At 33.9% G+C, this 16,700-nt stretch overlaps 1 protein-coding gene and 1 long non-coding RNA gene across 2 annotated transcripts in view; one reads left to right on the top strand and one right to left on the bottom strand.

The window, feature by feature from the left end:
* Positions 1–13,266, bottom strand: part of tok (tolkin) — a 74,060-nt gene extending 60,794 nt beyond the window's left edge. Inside the window, exons 1-2 of the mRNA XM_053747313.1 lie at positions 13,112–13,266; positions 2,111–2,344 (exon numbers count right to left, since the gene is read on the bottom strand). Of these exons, the coding sequence (XP_053603288.1) occupies positions 2,111–2,303 (193 nt within the window). The 5' untranslated portion in view covers positions 2,304–2,344; positions 13,112–13,266. The remainder of the gene's footprint in view (positions 1–2,110; positions 2,345–13,111) is intronic.
* Positions 13,267–13,909: 643 nt separating this feature from the next.
* LOC128671117 (uncharacterized) lies at positions 13,910–16,498 on the top strand. Its single transcript, XR_010369944.1, has 2 exons — positions 13,910–14,384; positions 15,681–16,498. It is a non-coding gene; the product is annotated as an uncharacterized LOC128671117 (long non-coding RNA).
* Positions 16,499–16,700: the final 202 nt, after the last annotated feature.

Genomic DNA, 16,700 nt, shown 5'->3' with positions numbered 1-16,700 from the left:
AAACGTTTTATTATGCCTTACTTTATGTGCATTGAAAAAAAAACGCAGGCACATTCGGATTTCGAACAGACAGTCGGCCAACAGTCATTGCCCGCTCCAATTTATTTCACTACAAATTGAATTTCTCTTTTTATCGGAAAACCTGTTTCAATCGGCACCTATTAATTTTCACCCCGCACTGGCCGAGAGTTGAAAGGCTTTAAATATCAAGTTAATAGCTCCACTCCTCCCTTTGCCTGCCAAAAAATATGGGAAGCCATTTTGTATCGGCGATAATAAGATATGACGCTTTGTCAGATTGTAAAAATTATTGTGCTTTTTGTGGTACGGGAGGGAGAATTATTTTAATTGGTTTTTAAGAGTTAAGTACACCTAAAAAATCGATTAAATTTTTTTCAAGAAATATTTTTGGAGTAAAAATATTAGCAAGTAATATTTTCGTGTTATTTTCATGTTTGAATAGTGGATAAGTGTGTGGTTGTTTACGGTATTTACTTTTGATTGCATTAACAAAAGGATAAACTTTTATGTGTAATGAGAAGTGTGTTTCGGTATAATCGGTATTCATTGACGCACATTTGAAATATTCAGCTAATTTTAATGAAACTTGGTGTATCTACGTAGGCGAGTTAGTCACGAAAATATTTAGTCAGTGGAAAAAATAGAAAATTACCCATGGATAAATTCCAAATCTCTGTCTCATCTCGGTCCAAAATACTCGGTTTTCCTTAAAATTAAGCTATAATGATGCGATTTGACTAAACTTTTTTTATGATAAACTCCCAAGTTTATCATACAAAAAAAGGTCTTCAAAAAAGGAACGCGAGTAAAACCAAACGGATCCCGAAACCTAATCGTTCTTAAATTTACAACCTTAACAAAATACCTACCAACAAAGATGTATATCTGGAATCGAAAAAAACGTACGACATTCGAAATAAATACTGGCCGGCGAGAAGTATTGTTCGATTTTCACGGTTCGCTTGATGAGGGTCCCTTTATTGACTTTAAAGGTTTATAGAGTGCCAGATTCCAATTTACGGGCAGCGTACGGTAACGTGCCGATAAACTTTGACGGCTTTTACCGATTGGTCCGGTTAACGGAATTCGGATAGGTGTCATTTATTATTTTTAAAATCGATGCGGCTCTTGAAATAGGTCAGTTCCCGCGGAGCCATGTTTATCTATAGCCATAAGTATTTGTAATTTTTTCAAAAAGGAAGGACTATTCTTTTGCTTTTTTTTTAATTATTTAGATCAAGCAAACGAGCTTTTTCCTCAAATAATGTGAGTGATATTCAAATTTCTGAATTTGTATTAGTATCTGTTGTTATAATAAACTCTATTTTAATCATTCTTGTAAATTGTATTTTTTTAAATATTTCTAGTGTGACTCACTCATAATAAGTTCAAATACTTGCACAGTAGCAGTTAGTGGGCAGTTTATTATTTGTATTTCTCCTAAATACGTGTCGCAAATAATAATTGAATGGCGTTTCAAATTCAACGGTCAAAAAGTGTCAGCAATTTGAAAATTTCTACCAAACAATGTAGGTATTAAATTCCACCTCGACGGTGGCCATTAAAAAGTGCTAAAACAGAAATCAACTGGCGATAAAAACCTCCCTTGTACTCAAAAACCTCCCCTCTGCCCACTGGAAATTCTGCGGGCGGCTCGAGTTGAAAATTATAGAGGCAACTCTCTAAAGTTTGTGTTGATTTTATGTTTTCAATTTTTACAGAATTATTTATTGAGATTTTAATATTCTTGTTTTAATATTTTTTATATTTTGAATTTTTATTTATTGATACATAAAATTAATCTTTAAATAAAATGTAGTTACATATTTTAATGTATATATCACATAGATTATATAACGCTTAGCAAAAACAGAACTTTGATCATAACTATTTTATACATTAACATTGTAATCGTACATTTTTCATTTGATCCCATTGGCCGATAGCCAATCCCATTGGCCGAACTCTCATTTATTTTAGAATATTTGATCGAGCTGAGGTGAACTATACTGAGTGTTTAGAAACTGGTTAGAAAATTGTCACCACTCAAGAAAAATTGATTAAATATTCAGTTACAAGTAACACTTACCAGCTTTGCAAGGGTCCATTCCGAGATCACCAGAATCTTTATTATCAAAATCCGTTGAGAGTAATTCATCTATCGTATACTTATGCGGCTCATCTCTCCCCTCTCCCGAGGTTACCTCGAGAATAACACACAAAACTATCGTCAGTCTCACACCAACTGCCAGACGCGGCACACCTCTACACCGTATAACCATTTTGATGAACTTATATCACTACAGCATCTCCTTTGTATTATCTGAAACAAAGAAATATATTGTTTTATTTTCAGAATGAATATTTGTATTTTTATTTTTATTTATGGGATATTAAGTAGAATGTAGTCGAATGTGATGAATATAGAATAATTTAAAAAAATCCGAACCAGTTTAACGATAACAACATTTTCGTTTGATATTAAAATATCCACTGATTAACTTCTTCGAAATATTTTTTTATCCTATAGTAAAAACAATACGTAACAACATATAATGTTAACTATAGAAAGCTAAATGTAGAACACTGAGTTTATATTGAAGTAAATATCCATTTGTTCAGACGTAAATCTTACAAATAGTTTCGAACGCTGACTAATTGAGTGGTTCAGTCGAAAATGCCGCGGGTATTTACAAGGGCGTTTTCACCCTTAAATAAAAATTATAGCTATAGTATGTGCGAATTGAAACTTAATTTTCAATCGTGATGATAACTGGTTGTCATACTTGATGAGACGGCTTTCGTACCGCTCATACTACTTTTTCATTAAAAAAGTTTTCAATATGAGGAAGCCTGGACTCTGTATTGTGAATACAATAAGTACAAGTTACATACCATTAAATGGCGTGGCAGTCTTAAATGTTACGTCACATGCCTTAAGTGTGTTTTTTTTTTGTTAAGTCACTTGACTTCAATAAAATCTGACACCAGTGTTGGTAATAAAAAGTAATTTGACAAAGTCCATTACACATGGTCAGTATTCATGTGAAAACGCCCTTCCGGAAAATAGTGAGTTTTTGCAGAAAGGTTCTGTCGGTTTTTGTGCCCTTTGATTTAGGGACTGGTCGTGATGTAAACATCGGGATTCCTTTGCGTCGTGCGCTATATTTTCGAGTTAAAACTCTGATATTGCTAACGAGTTTTTCTGGAAATATATTTTCAAACGGACCTGTAATATTCCTAAGCGAATGATTCTATTTCAAATAATGTAAAAATGTATATTATTTTAAATACCATTAATACAATATAATAAAGATTTATTTAGCCATTAATAAGGAGATGTAATGTATTTTTTAGTTACATAGGTAACTAATATGCATTAAGCGAACTTTTATGTGGGTTGTAATTTTGGTGATCGACGAGATTTTATCCGAATTTATGTTTTTTCCTTACTTGTCCAATTATTGCATGCCTCGCTCAGCCGAAAAGTTATTGTAACCATTGGTTTTTTATTGTATTGCAAAACATGTTCTAACAAGCGTTTATACAGTTAATTTCGGGATTTATTCAGATCCAGCCAACGCTTGAGCGTACCTAACCCTACGCAAATAGTGAAGACAAACATCAGTGATATGGATGGAGCCTTTGATGTGATGATTACACACAAGAAACAGTGTGCAAGTTCGCAACTCCAGTTACGGTTGTTGACAAATTGTTGGCAACAATTAGACCTCAATCTGTAAACGTGATTATAGGATGATTCGGGAGATTAATTGATATCTCTGGTTATTGTAAACTGTGTATTGTTTATGTCGTGAATTATGTTCTTTGATTTGAATTTCTAAGTATTTAAAAGTGATTATCGAATTAATTATGGATGTATAAAGAGTATGCACGCGGAGCTGAACGTTACGCCGGATTTTTTTTTTATATCTCAAGTTACTTAAACTTTATTATCTTTCTTACCTAATTATGTCAAACAGAACTGAATTTAGTGATTATTTTAATTCGAGCCTATTTAGAATTTGAGAAACCAAAAAAATTTTTTCGACGGAGCGTGCTTTCGATGAAGAGTGATTCTGTGAGCTGTGGACACCCCTTCATAATCTGTATGTGCTCACCAGATTCGTGAAGTGCAAAATTGCCTCTGTTCTTTGTTGGGTTTTTACACTGACATGCGTTGTTGTACGTAAAAACTTCACGAATACGATTTCTACGTTCTTCTGCATTGATCCGTCGACGTCGCAGGACAAGCGAGCAATGGGATTGCGCTCTAATACGGGCTTAGATTAGCTGTCAACTACCCGCAAAATATCGGATCGCAATGTCCTCAATATGCGCGGTTGAGTTCGTCAAAAAAGTGGCCAAGTGCGTGTCGGTGTCACCATGGTTCGGTAAGGTTCCGTGTTTCGACAATATTATTACTATTACAGTACTTTTTGTACTTTATAAAAGCAAGCATATTTCCATGTAAGTACTTATAAAATAAAATTATCATCAAAAATCTTACCCAAAGTTTTAAGGTTATTATTTACGCTGATCACGAGTTTCGCGGCGTCACAGCCCCGAACGCAACCGGGAACATGCAACAAGATGAGACAATTTTTTGTTATAGTACAGTCAACAGCACATCAAGTTACTCTGCATGAACCTCCATGGCGCAATAGCGGCGAGTTTGCAATAAATTTGGGTAGGTTTATGTGATCTCTGTACTTATATTTATTGAGATACAGAATACGGGTTATATATATATATATATATATATATATATATATATATATATATAAAACGTTTTTAAGTCGAATAGGGTTTCGTTTGACATTCGCCTAGAAACCCCTAAATATTCGAGTGTCAAATGTCTTTATGAAAGGGTTTTGGAACAAACATTTATCGGTACAACGAGCAGGACAACAAACACTTTTCAAATAATTTAGAGCAGGACAGAATGTGAACTTATGATAGAGGAGTTCAAACGATAGATAAAACGAACGTAGTCTAACTTTGGAAAATTATTATATTCTTTTTTGGTGTTTCGCGTGTGTTTGTGTATTATCATCAGCCTAGGGACCAGAGTTAAGTTTTGAAGGGAGAAACATACTTATATATGGCACTGTATAAACAAATCGGTATTCGGTATCTGCTTTTACGCTGACGTTATGATAGGTCATTTATAAAGTCGACGCACTCTATCGTTAAATATTAACAGATAGGCAAACGATTTCAAACTTAATATTGCCTATATTATGTTTGTAACCGTATGAGATATGTGAAAATTCTATGTGAAAATTTTATCCGTATGAGATATAATAAACATTTTCACAGCGTTCACTAATAAATATTAGCAATGATAAAAAGTTTCTATAGATAAAAGTACTTATAGCTATTAAGAGCTTCCTCTACAAAATTATCACGACTATTCTAAGTACTTGCAATCAACATTACTAATCAGACTGTGTTCTTTGACCCTTTATTCCGTATTTTCAACTTACATCCCATCTAATATTTATCCTAAAATCGACTCTAACACCACGTGATAAGGATACGAATCGCTTGTTGAAATCTATAGTTACGTCGTTTCTCTCGGCTGTCATTGATACAGTGCCGGTCACTACTATCAGTGGATGATAAGGAAATACATTCCAATAATAATGCGGTTGCTTTCTTTGTGCCATACATTACGACTGGGAAATGGCAGCAATTTCGGTCTAGTTCCCACTGGACCGAGATTCGGTCCAAAAGTAAAATGTGTCTATTCGACCCCATTAATTTTCATTGTCAGTGTCTATTGGACCTATTTTAAAAAAAGTTCTCAGGTACTGAACCTTCGAGATTATTATAAAGCATTGTCCTTTTGCGACCATACTTTAAAGACGGTTTTATTTAGATAAATAGGTAAACTTGTATAAACCTAAAATTGGAGTGAGGTTCTGCCCTATAATAGTACTATCCACATCCTCATAGGTGTCGTACGAGGCGATGAAAGGATAGTCTTGGCAGCTGATAGCCAACAGTAGCATTCCCAAGGAGAGTTGACGTCAGGCTTCTTATTCGGGCTGTAGTACACCAGGTGGTCGAATAGGCACAATATATACATGAAGGCGAACATTTTAGGTCCAGTGGGCACTAGACAGTTATTTTAGGTTCTTAGATATAGTGAGTGTGCCATTACGATGACTACATTTAACAATAATTCGATTTTATTTATTTTTTTCTGGAAATATATTAAAAATACATATTTTTGAACGACCCTCACAATAACAGCTATGTAATAAATTAACAGCTGTGAAATGTTTTTTCTTAAACATCCAAACAGGACAAATCTGAGCAATATCAATGTGACATTTATTTGAAACAAAATTAAATAAAAGGCCCAATAAACCAATAACTATGAGCATGACAACCAAATTACGGAGGATATGAATTTTGTAACACGCTTTATTTGTTAGAAGTTGACATGTGACATTCGGGGTTCGTTGACACGTCGGGCCGTCAAGTTATTTGACAGGAGCTTGGATCAAATAAAATATAATGAAACAATGACGTAGACGATTGTAGGACTGTTGTCTCTGCTCTGTGTTTATAATCTGCTTTATTGGATATTGAATTTAGGTTTAAATCTATAGTTAAACTGTGGTTTTAAATATATTTTATTAAAAATAATGAGTTGTGATTTATTTATCAGCCAAAGTGAGGTAATTACCTTAATTACCTCATTATTTATTACAATTTTCGGTTTTGTATTAAACTTTTTGTTGAATTTATTGAATGTATACTATTATTATAAAATGGTTTGTTGAATGTTTACTATTATTATAAAATGGTAAGCGTTTAGGTACGTGAGTTTTTGAGTTTGTATTTTTGAGGCGGATCTCTCTAAGTACTCTAAATTCCGAAACTAGCGAACCGATTTCAAAAATTATTTCACCATTTGATGTGTGCGATCCAATGTAAGGTACATTGGATCGCACACACAAGATTGCTATAGGCTACATTTTATATCAAAATTCCTACGGGAGCGAAGTGCCGGGCAACAAAAAGTATAGCTAATTTTCTGAATACTTAGCAGATATTATGTAGTTTCAATACATACCGTAATCAAAGTAGAACATATTCGATCCTTATAAATTATATTGCGTTATATACTTTCATTAACGATATTATGTAATTTCATTCAAAAAACAATTGTTCTCTCATTTGCTAGAAAAACAAAAGATTAATAATCCAACGCGCCGTCGCCGGTAGCGGTCACTGCCGCTGAATAAGTTGGTAAGCATACCAGTTTTTAACAACATCTCCAGAATTATTGCTTGATATAGACAGATCAACAAAATTCTCCATTTTATTGTTGCGTCTCTTTCCTGTTTCCATGTAATGTTCTATGTAAGTAACTTTATTGATTTACTGATTAATTACTCTTCTTGTTTGCTCTCCACTTACTGTGGCTATGGCTGAAAATCAACGCGTTGCTCCCCGAGGAGCAACATCATCGTTGAGCCATGACCTTTTTGTATTGCTGCAGCACACATACACATTTCTTATGTATGATTGTTGTTTACCCGTTTATTGTGTCAGTTATTTTTTTTTTATTAACATTGATGTATGTGTGTGTACTGTGGCTACAAATAAAGTTTTTATCTATCTATCTATCATGTAAAATATTAGATTATTACTAGCTAGCGTAATACTTGCAAAGCTTGGAGTCAAATCAAAGAGTTAAAGTAATAAAATGCTAGAAGCTTGCTTTACACTCTTACAACAATCATAACTAATATTATAAATGCAAAAGTAAGTTTGTTTGTTTGTCACCTCTTCACGCTTTATCTGCTCAAGCAATCTTCTTGAGATTTTTCATACATGCAATTCGAAATACGGAGAAGAATATAAGATGCCTATATCATTCTGTAAAAAGAACTGTTGGGAAATCTACGCGGACAATATTTTCGCTAATACTTCATATCAATATTTAATCGATTCATATTGATGTGTAAAAACAAAGTACATCTACGTACATAACTGTCTTTTCACTCGAAATGCGCACGAAATTCTTACAACCACGCTCTCATTTCGCGACGACACATTTAATTTGCATTTTGTCAAAATTAATACAATTTGCGGGGTTTGGGCAATAAATCGCGGGTGCGCCGCCAGGTGACGCCGCTAGGTGACGGCCGTATTCGCGCGTTATGACGATTTACGCGGACTATTCCTCGTTTGTATGTCTTCATCAATTTAATGGCTGTACAGTCGGATGAAGAAGTGTTTTTAACTGTGTTACAGAAGTGTTTGATTTCTTATGGTTTGAATTTTAACGTTTATTTGCGAGCTCTTTTCAGTACCTACATGCTTACATGCTTAATATAATGAGTTTGTAATTTGAAAGCTAAATGTTTGGAATTAAGTTTGTAAATTATATTGTATCATTAGGACTACTTTGTATGCATTCTATATTTGGATATGTCGTTGGCAATTCCCACGATCAACACGCCGAGAATTAGAAAAAGATGCGCTCTGTTTTGTTTGTCTGTTTCTAAAATGTTGATTTTGTAATTTAAGATTAATTGAAAATTTTATATTTTTAGGACGGGTATTAAAAAAAAAAAATAATACCATTTTGCAATTCTGATTCTGGTATTGTACAATGAGGTGGAAGTTCAGGTAGTATTTAAAATCTGAAGGTATTTAGAGTTCGGGTGTTAGGCCTCGTTCATCTTAAATAAAGGCATTATGTTTTTTGAAATTCTAATTTATATAATTATTTGTCAATTTAGGCCCACTTTTTATTTAATTTTATTTTTTTATGGTGTAGTATTTTAATTTTTTTTTATTAAGATTTCTTTTTTTTATAGTTTAATTTTACTTTTATTTTATTTAATGATGCAATGTTATATCCCTATTATGTAAAAAGTGTGTGTGAAAGTCTAATTTCAAAATAAAGGCTTTCGAGTGTTATGATGTCTCACTGTGTATCATGGATGCTACAAGACAGCCATTTTGACTGATTTCAATTTCATTTGATTGCACATTTAATGTACATCAACATCCCTGGAATATTCTTCAGTCCCGCTCGCGGTAACTATTATTACGTAATCCAATTAATTTCAAACTCTTGTGTGCGTGGCTGTACGCACACTGACACAAATTGGGTAGAGCATATCCTGTTAACGCTACTAAGCCAACAGATTCCAAATAATTATTTGCTAAATATGCTTATGTCTACACTTGCTTATTTTAATTAAGTTTAAAATTGCTAGATCTTAATAGGATTTTTTCAATAAATATAATACTGTGGTCCAATTATCACGTTATTGAATTAGATTTCATCAAACGTCTCAAATATTTTTTTCTAAGGTTTTGCATTCACCGAAATAATCGCAAAAAGTTTAATCGAACGCAACCTGAAACTAGAATAATTATTCTAGTTTAATATTCAATTATGTCGGAATCCTTGGTTGTTAGACCAACCTTAGGATACAACCTAAAATGATAACACTTATTGACGTCAAAAATTTAATTAAAACCAACTCTACGGCCGACTTCCAAAGCGCAGGTGAAGAAGAAGCGGCGCAACAAACTTGCAGCCTTTTCTCCAAAAACACCAATTAACAAATGTGAATCTTATTTTATTATTATTATTTTATTTCTCCTTTTTGGGATTCACTTCGTTCGTCCTTTGGGATGATATGAACGCGTAGAGGCTCTTTGGAGAGTTTCAATATCATATAGTTCTACCGCCAAAATCCGCTACCGGATAAACCAATAGAATTAGTACCAAAAATTTACCTGTAAACAAGAATACTATACTTCTCCTAAAGATTAAGCGAACCCGGTTTATGGCAACACAACCCAGAATGCCTAAAACAATACGAAAGGACGACAGAGAGAGAAAGAAACACAAAGTGTAGAGATAAACAATACATCATTAATTAATACTCTATAAACAACACGCAATGCTTTGTGCAGTTGTGTAAAAGTACCTAGTTATTTTTATTTATGAAATTCCGAGAACCGATAGCAGTTTGAACTTCACCAGCGCGATACACCTTATCAAAAACGTTTTAGTACAATGATATTACGTGTTATTGACCTTATATCCTACTAAAAATGTTATAAATGCGAAAGTTTGTGAGTGTGCATGCTTGTTCCTCTTTCACGCATAAACTACAAATTCAAATAATTTATTCAGAAATTAGACCTTCACAGGCACTTTTTCTCGTCAATTTTTATATTTATAGTTATTTCTCACAAGCTACAAACTACTGGCATTTCGGAACGACCACTGCTGAAAAGAAATGCCGAAAGAAACTCATTTGAACAGTATTGGTCCCTATCATGCCAGATCGGCTTACCATTATTGTTTCTTACAATGTTTTTTTTTTCTAATAATATATAAAAGTACATAATGTACATAGTCAAATGGTATATCAAAACAGGTTATGATTGTGATCCGAGTGCTGATTATAATATATAGATAGATGTGAAATACAATTAACTTGGAACACACTACTGAACGGATTGTTATGAAATTTGGTACACGAGTAGAATATAAACTGGAATAACACATAGAGTAATTTTAATCCTGAAATTGCCACGGGAGCGAAGTCCCGGGGCGCAGCTGGTATATACAATACATCATCATTGTCACCATCCATGAACTACAAGATTTAAAAATGTTTTGATGTTGCCAATTAAATTTGAAATATACGTCACTTTAACCATTTTACTTGGGATGCGTTGCACTAGTCAACGTTGACGTTAATTTTAACTTGCGCACAAAAAAAACAACAAGTGTTTACGCTATTTTATTTACGACGGTGCAGGATAAAGGTTACGTAAAATTGGATTGATGTAGCCCACTCTTTATATGCAATTGTAAATTCATCATTTTATTGAATCGTCAACTAATTGGCAATGCGGTCATCAATATGTATTGTGCTGCCGAACGAATCTTTATGAATGCATCCTGTGACGTTGACAAATTACCTACCTATGCACTATTTTGCCGTAATATTCATTAGTCTGAAAATGTCCGGGCCATCCTCATATTATTTATAAAAGCGAAAGTAAGTTTTTACTTTGCAAAAATATAAAGATTTGAATTTAAATTTATTTAACAGACAGCTCAGTGGTTGATTAATATGTTATTATAATGTAAACGATTTTTTAACGACAGTCAAAATAAATATGAGATACATCAGTAAATAGTATCGATAGCTATACCTAATAATGTTACTTTTATTGACCAGTTTTAGTTTCGTGGGCTGATAGCACGTTCGTTCTCCATTTAAATTTGCATAGGTACCCATAGCCGATGGAACGTGTACGATTAAGTTTTCTTTTAAAACCACATTGCAAATAATGTAAACTCACGTTTTTTTGCAAAAACCTAAATGTTTTTATCTTTTCGAGACAAAATAACAAATATTTCACCATGAAATGATACAAAACAATTCCGTGTGGTGTTCAAATTACCAACACATTTCATCAAATGACCCTTATTAAAAGGATAACGCGAGAGGCATGCACTCGCATTTTGATGATACATCAAATTTTACTGACCATATTTTTGGTCTGCATTTTTATTTTACGAGAAATCGTAAACAGCTGGTGCGCCATCAATCATTTATCTGGTCGAGTTTTGTCGACCCTTTTCTGATGTGACTACAGATAACTTTGCAATAATTGCTATTAAATCTAACAATAAAATAGTAAAGACTCCCGCCGAGTCGTGCGAACGGGCCAATCTATCTATAACAAACTTAAGTGAAAATCTACACACAAGCTATACAGAATCAACATTTCATTGACATGCGGTTGGTTATACTTTAGAGAAATGCCCCATTTCCCAGTCGTTGCGTATCCTTTTACTCCACACGTTGTGCTCCGTATCCTACAACTATAGGGATTGACACTGCCATACAATTCCTGCGATGTCCGTCGACAGACGTCAAAATGACGGAGAGCTTATTATTATTAATGGCTTATTTATGACTAACTTTATTATTACCATTCTTCATAGTCGTATTCCTCACGGCTGAGGGTCGTGGTAATTACGTGGAATGAAACACACACAACAACTTTCTTGTCATTATTAATGGAGTGGTTTGCCATTGCCTTCTCCATTTCACACACAAGTTAATAAGAATTAACCAGTGTGCAGGTTTCCTCGCGATGTTTTCCTTCATCGGAAGCAAGTGGTGGTCGGTGAAAACTACTATACAAGAGTCAGATTGGTATACAAACTCATGTGGCACGAGTAGGATTCGAACCTGGGACCTTTCGATCCACAGGCGGGCGTCTTAACCATTACACCACCACCACCGCTCTATATCCATTACTATAGCATGAGCTTTTTTTCTTTTTTGAGATGCATGTATAGTATATCCTTTCTATATAGCTTGTACATAATGACATACATAATTTTTGAAATATTGTTCATTACAGTTATTAAATAAATGATGGGGAGCAAAATGACGTGTACAGTTAATGTCACATCAAGCTTCCTAAACTCATTGCAAATTCGTCGGTATTACCGGCGTATACATTCGTTAAGGTTAACATAGTTGTTGACTGTTCGTACGATAAATGACAGTATTTACATAGCTAATTATATAAGAGTTGTTTCTTCGGAACTCTAAAAATATAAGCAGCCCATTCCTGCTTCACTCAGGTGAAACTATATAATAAACTATACACTAAAATTTTCCTCAGATATCACACTATCTATTGGTGAAAACCGAAATATACTTACATATAATTCAACCCTATTTTGTTTCATAATTCTTGATATTGGAGTGATTTTTGTAGTAAATTTAGAGTTCAAATAGGAATTTTAAGTAAACTTCAGTTTTATTCGTTTTTTAATGAAAAGATATGATTTATTTTGTAAATTTTAATTAACCTCTTCCAAATATAGAAATTTGGCTAAATACTTTTGTTTCGAAAAGTTCATTAAAGTCTAAGGAAAATCTTTTCAATAACATACACATGTTCTTAATGCGAAGTTAATTGAATTTTTAATATAAAAAAATATATATATTACCAAATATTTCTGTCAAACACTTAAATAAAACTCGATAAAAACAATACTTACACATTCGCTAAGTAGGTGAAACCCGATACACTATCACTAACACTTCACTCCCGCGGACACGCGTGCCAGAGTCCCGACATCGACTGATACTAACCGTCAAACTAGGGACTCTGTACTGACGGACGCGCAATTCCCGATTTTTTTATTATTTGAATTTCGAACTTTGAATAGATTCATCGAAATAGCACTGGCCATCATAAGGATTTAATTCTAGTAGGTGTTCCCGAATTTGCTTTAAAAATAAACGTTTAGATTTTTTATGAACGTAGATACTGGCAGTCAATGATTAATGGAACAGGCTAAATAGGTAAGTGGAGAATTTATGCAAGATTTAATTATGACGTCATAATTTTTTTTATTTATAAATCGGTTGTATCTAAGTACCGTTATCTCGACGCAACAAGGAAATATCCATAAATTAATCTAATTATAACTAAGTTTATTTACTGAAAGCAATTAATGTAAATTTGCATTACCTATACACGTCATAAAATATGTTATTTAATTCTTATCAACTATTATAGGCTATTTATTATTGCATTCAATTTAGTATTCAAAGCCTTTGACCTTTTTTCCTGTTATTATGTTTATATATGTTTTATTGTTAACTTGGGGGTTAAAATTGTATTATGTGTATTTCATTAATGAACATAGTTGTAAAAAAAAACTGAATACTACATATAAAAGTTTGGATGTGTGTATGTTCACTATCTCCCTGAGCTTGGTGTCATTTCCGGCTGTGACGCTGCGATGCCCTTACCTTATCCAGTGAAATCTAGATAGTTAGCGAGCTATAAAGGTCATAGCTCATTAGAGCCACCCGGCACCCGACCCTCACCGCCTCAACTAGTGCGGTTGATATTGTTTGTATGGATTTCTATGGATGTACGCTCATTACATCAACTCCGGATCGCCTCGCTCGCAAGTTGCCCACGCGCGGGCGGCGAGTGGACCACTTGGTGACAACTCGCAACTCGCATGCTTGCCGCACGTTGATCGCGCGTTGCCGACGAGTGGACCGCGCGCTGCCTGCCAGTGATTCACTTGAGGGCGATGCGTTGGCGATGCGCCGCTCCCCACCCTCCCTTCATTCCCAGCCTTTCTTTCGAACGAAGCGGACGTATCGTTTTTACTTTTAAAATGAATAAAGAAAAACTTATCGAAGAAGTTCGTAAATATACTTTATTATATGATCTAAGTGACTCGAAGTACAGTGACAATGTAAAAAAGGAAGAAGCATGGACAGAAATAAGCAACACCTTAGCGGTAACAGGTAACGGGTATTATTTATGTATTAAAAATATTAAATAAAAGATAGTACAACAGATTGGTGCTTAATTCGGTTGTCCCTTGTTTTGCATAATGTTCATTTAGTCTAATTTTAATTTGGTAACATTGCAAGCTAGTAATGGACAAAAATGATATGTAACCTACAATGTAAATCAAACAAGAGACCATATTGTTTCAAACGTTGTTATGTGAAACAAGGTACTACCACATAATTCGTTATTAACTAGAGATCCACATATATGACATTTGATGATTAGTGATTCATAAAAAAATTGATAATACGAGTAAGCAAATTAAGTATTCCATGGAAGCTGTCCAACCGATGATTTGAAATAAGCAGCAAACGAATCACGTATGTTAAAAGCAGTAGTGATTCCACCAATGTGACGTAGATCATTGAACGCCTCCTGATGCAGGTTATGATGCGCTGGCCTGGGTCTGGAACAGTACTCTTCGTTACTTTCGATATTATAAGTTCGCATTACATTATGCAATATACATGTTGTCAAAACAACATTATCAACCATGTCTGGATTTAAACGAATATTTTTATTGTATATTTCAAACTTTTGGTATAATATTCCGAATGCATCTTCGACTACTTTGCGTGCGCGTGACAGGCGATTGTTAAATTCTTTTTGGTCCTGAGATAGTTGTTGAGAACGAGAATATGGCCTCATTATGTTCTTTTGTAACGGAAATGCCTCATCGCCCACGAAAACATGTGGAAGTGCTACGTTTGTCCCGGGCAATGCTTTGTCACTTGGAATATTGAACCTATTATTTTGAATTCGTTTTCCAATTTTTGAAGATGCAAAAATACCACCGTCGCTGTTTTTGCCATAAGCACCGATGTCAACAACTGTAAATCTGTATTTATCATCGACTATGGCCAAGAGAACTATCGAAAAATGTTTTTTATAGTTGTAGTAGAGCGATCCGCTGTTGGGTGGAGCTATTATATTTATATGCTTGCCATCTATGGCACCAATGCAGTTTGGGAAATTCCACCTGTCACTAAACCCTTCCGTAATTTTTTCCCAATCTTCAGCTGTAGGCGTTGGCATATAAACACTCATCATTTTGTCAATAACAGCTTTGCACACTTCCTTAATTATTGACCTAATAGTTGTTTCGCCTAATCTAAAGCTTGTAGATAAATTTCTGACTGAAGTGCCACTCGTCAAATATCTGAAACAAAGAAGTTTTTAATTTTGTATTACACAAAATAGGCTGTAAAAAAGTGAATTGTATTTAATTGACTATTTATTTTTTTCAGTACCAATGTGCAAGAAAACGTGGTCCAATTTAAGGGAAGCTCATCGTAGGGCTATTAAGAAAAAAAATACCAAAAGCGGTCAAGCAGCAGTCTCAGTTAAAAAATGGCAATTCGAGGATGAAATGAATTTTTTGACACCCTTTTATAAAGAAAGAGCAACTGTATCTTCACTACTCAGAGATAGTGATGATACAGAAAGTACCGTCAATGAAGATTCGCAGTTGTCTGCTCCCGATTGCCAATCGGATATTTCAATAATAGAAGATCGTCCAACATTATCTGAGTCCTCTACAAAGAAATCCAAGTTTTCAAATATAAAAAAGCCCAGAGTACTTGACGAAGACAGATCTTCTGCATCGTCATTGTTAATGAAATATATATTAAAAGAAAAAGATGAAAAAAATGAAGATGATATTGACAAATTTTTTTATGGTATAGCTGCAACGGTGAAGAAATTTAATGAATACAACAAAGCAATTATGAAATCTCAAATTTTTAATATTGTTTCGCAAATGGAACTCCGAGAAATCAATGAAAAAGGAAATAATTACTACGACAGTAATAATTATTCAACGCCAGGACCTTCGGGAAATTATTTAACAGCAGGCCCTTCTGGATACAGTACTACAACGAATTATGATACAGAAAGGAATGCCACAGAGGTGAACACACCAGTCTTGACTAATACTGAAAAAAATTTACCTGTTTTTTAAATACTGAAAAAGATTTACCTGATTTTTAAAAATGTGATTAGTAAGTACTTAATTAGTGACAAAATTATGTCAATATTACGAAAATAAAGGTTGATTTAAGATACTCTTACATTGTTTTACTTATACACACATACATACTTACATATATACCGGTCAAAAACTAAATTGTTATTAAAATGACACATGGATCATACCAAGAGGTAAAAAAAACTAAAGTAATAACTTTATTTACTTACTTTAAAGTCACAGCCAATTTCTCTTCGGGTGTGATCGCTTCTCTGAATCTTGTGTTTTGCTTAGATATGGA

The sequence above is a fragment of the Plodia interpunctella genome, chromosome 7 (assembly GCF_027563975.2).
Source record: "Plodia interpunctella isolate USDA-ARS_2022_Savannah chromosome 7, ilPloInte3.2, whole genome shotgun sequence".
Taxonomy (NCBI): domain Eukaryota; kingdom Metazoa; phylum Arthropoda; class Insecta; order Lepidoptera; family Pyralidae; genus Plodia; species Plodia interpunctella.
The sequence above is the reverse complement of the archived record's forward strand: the minus strand, read 5'-3'. Positions and strand labels throughout refer to the sequence as shown.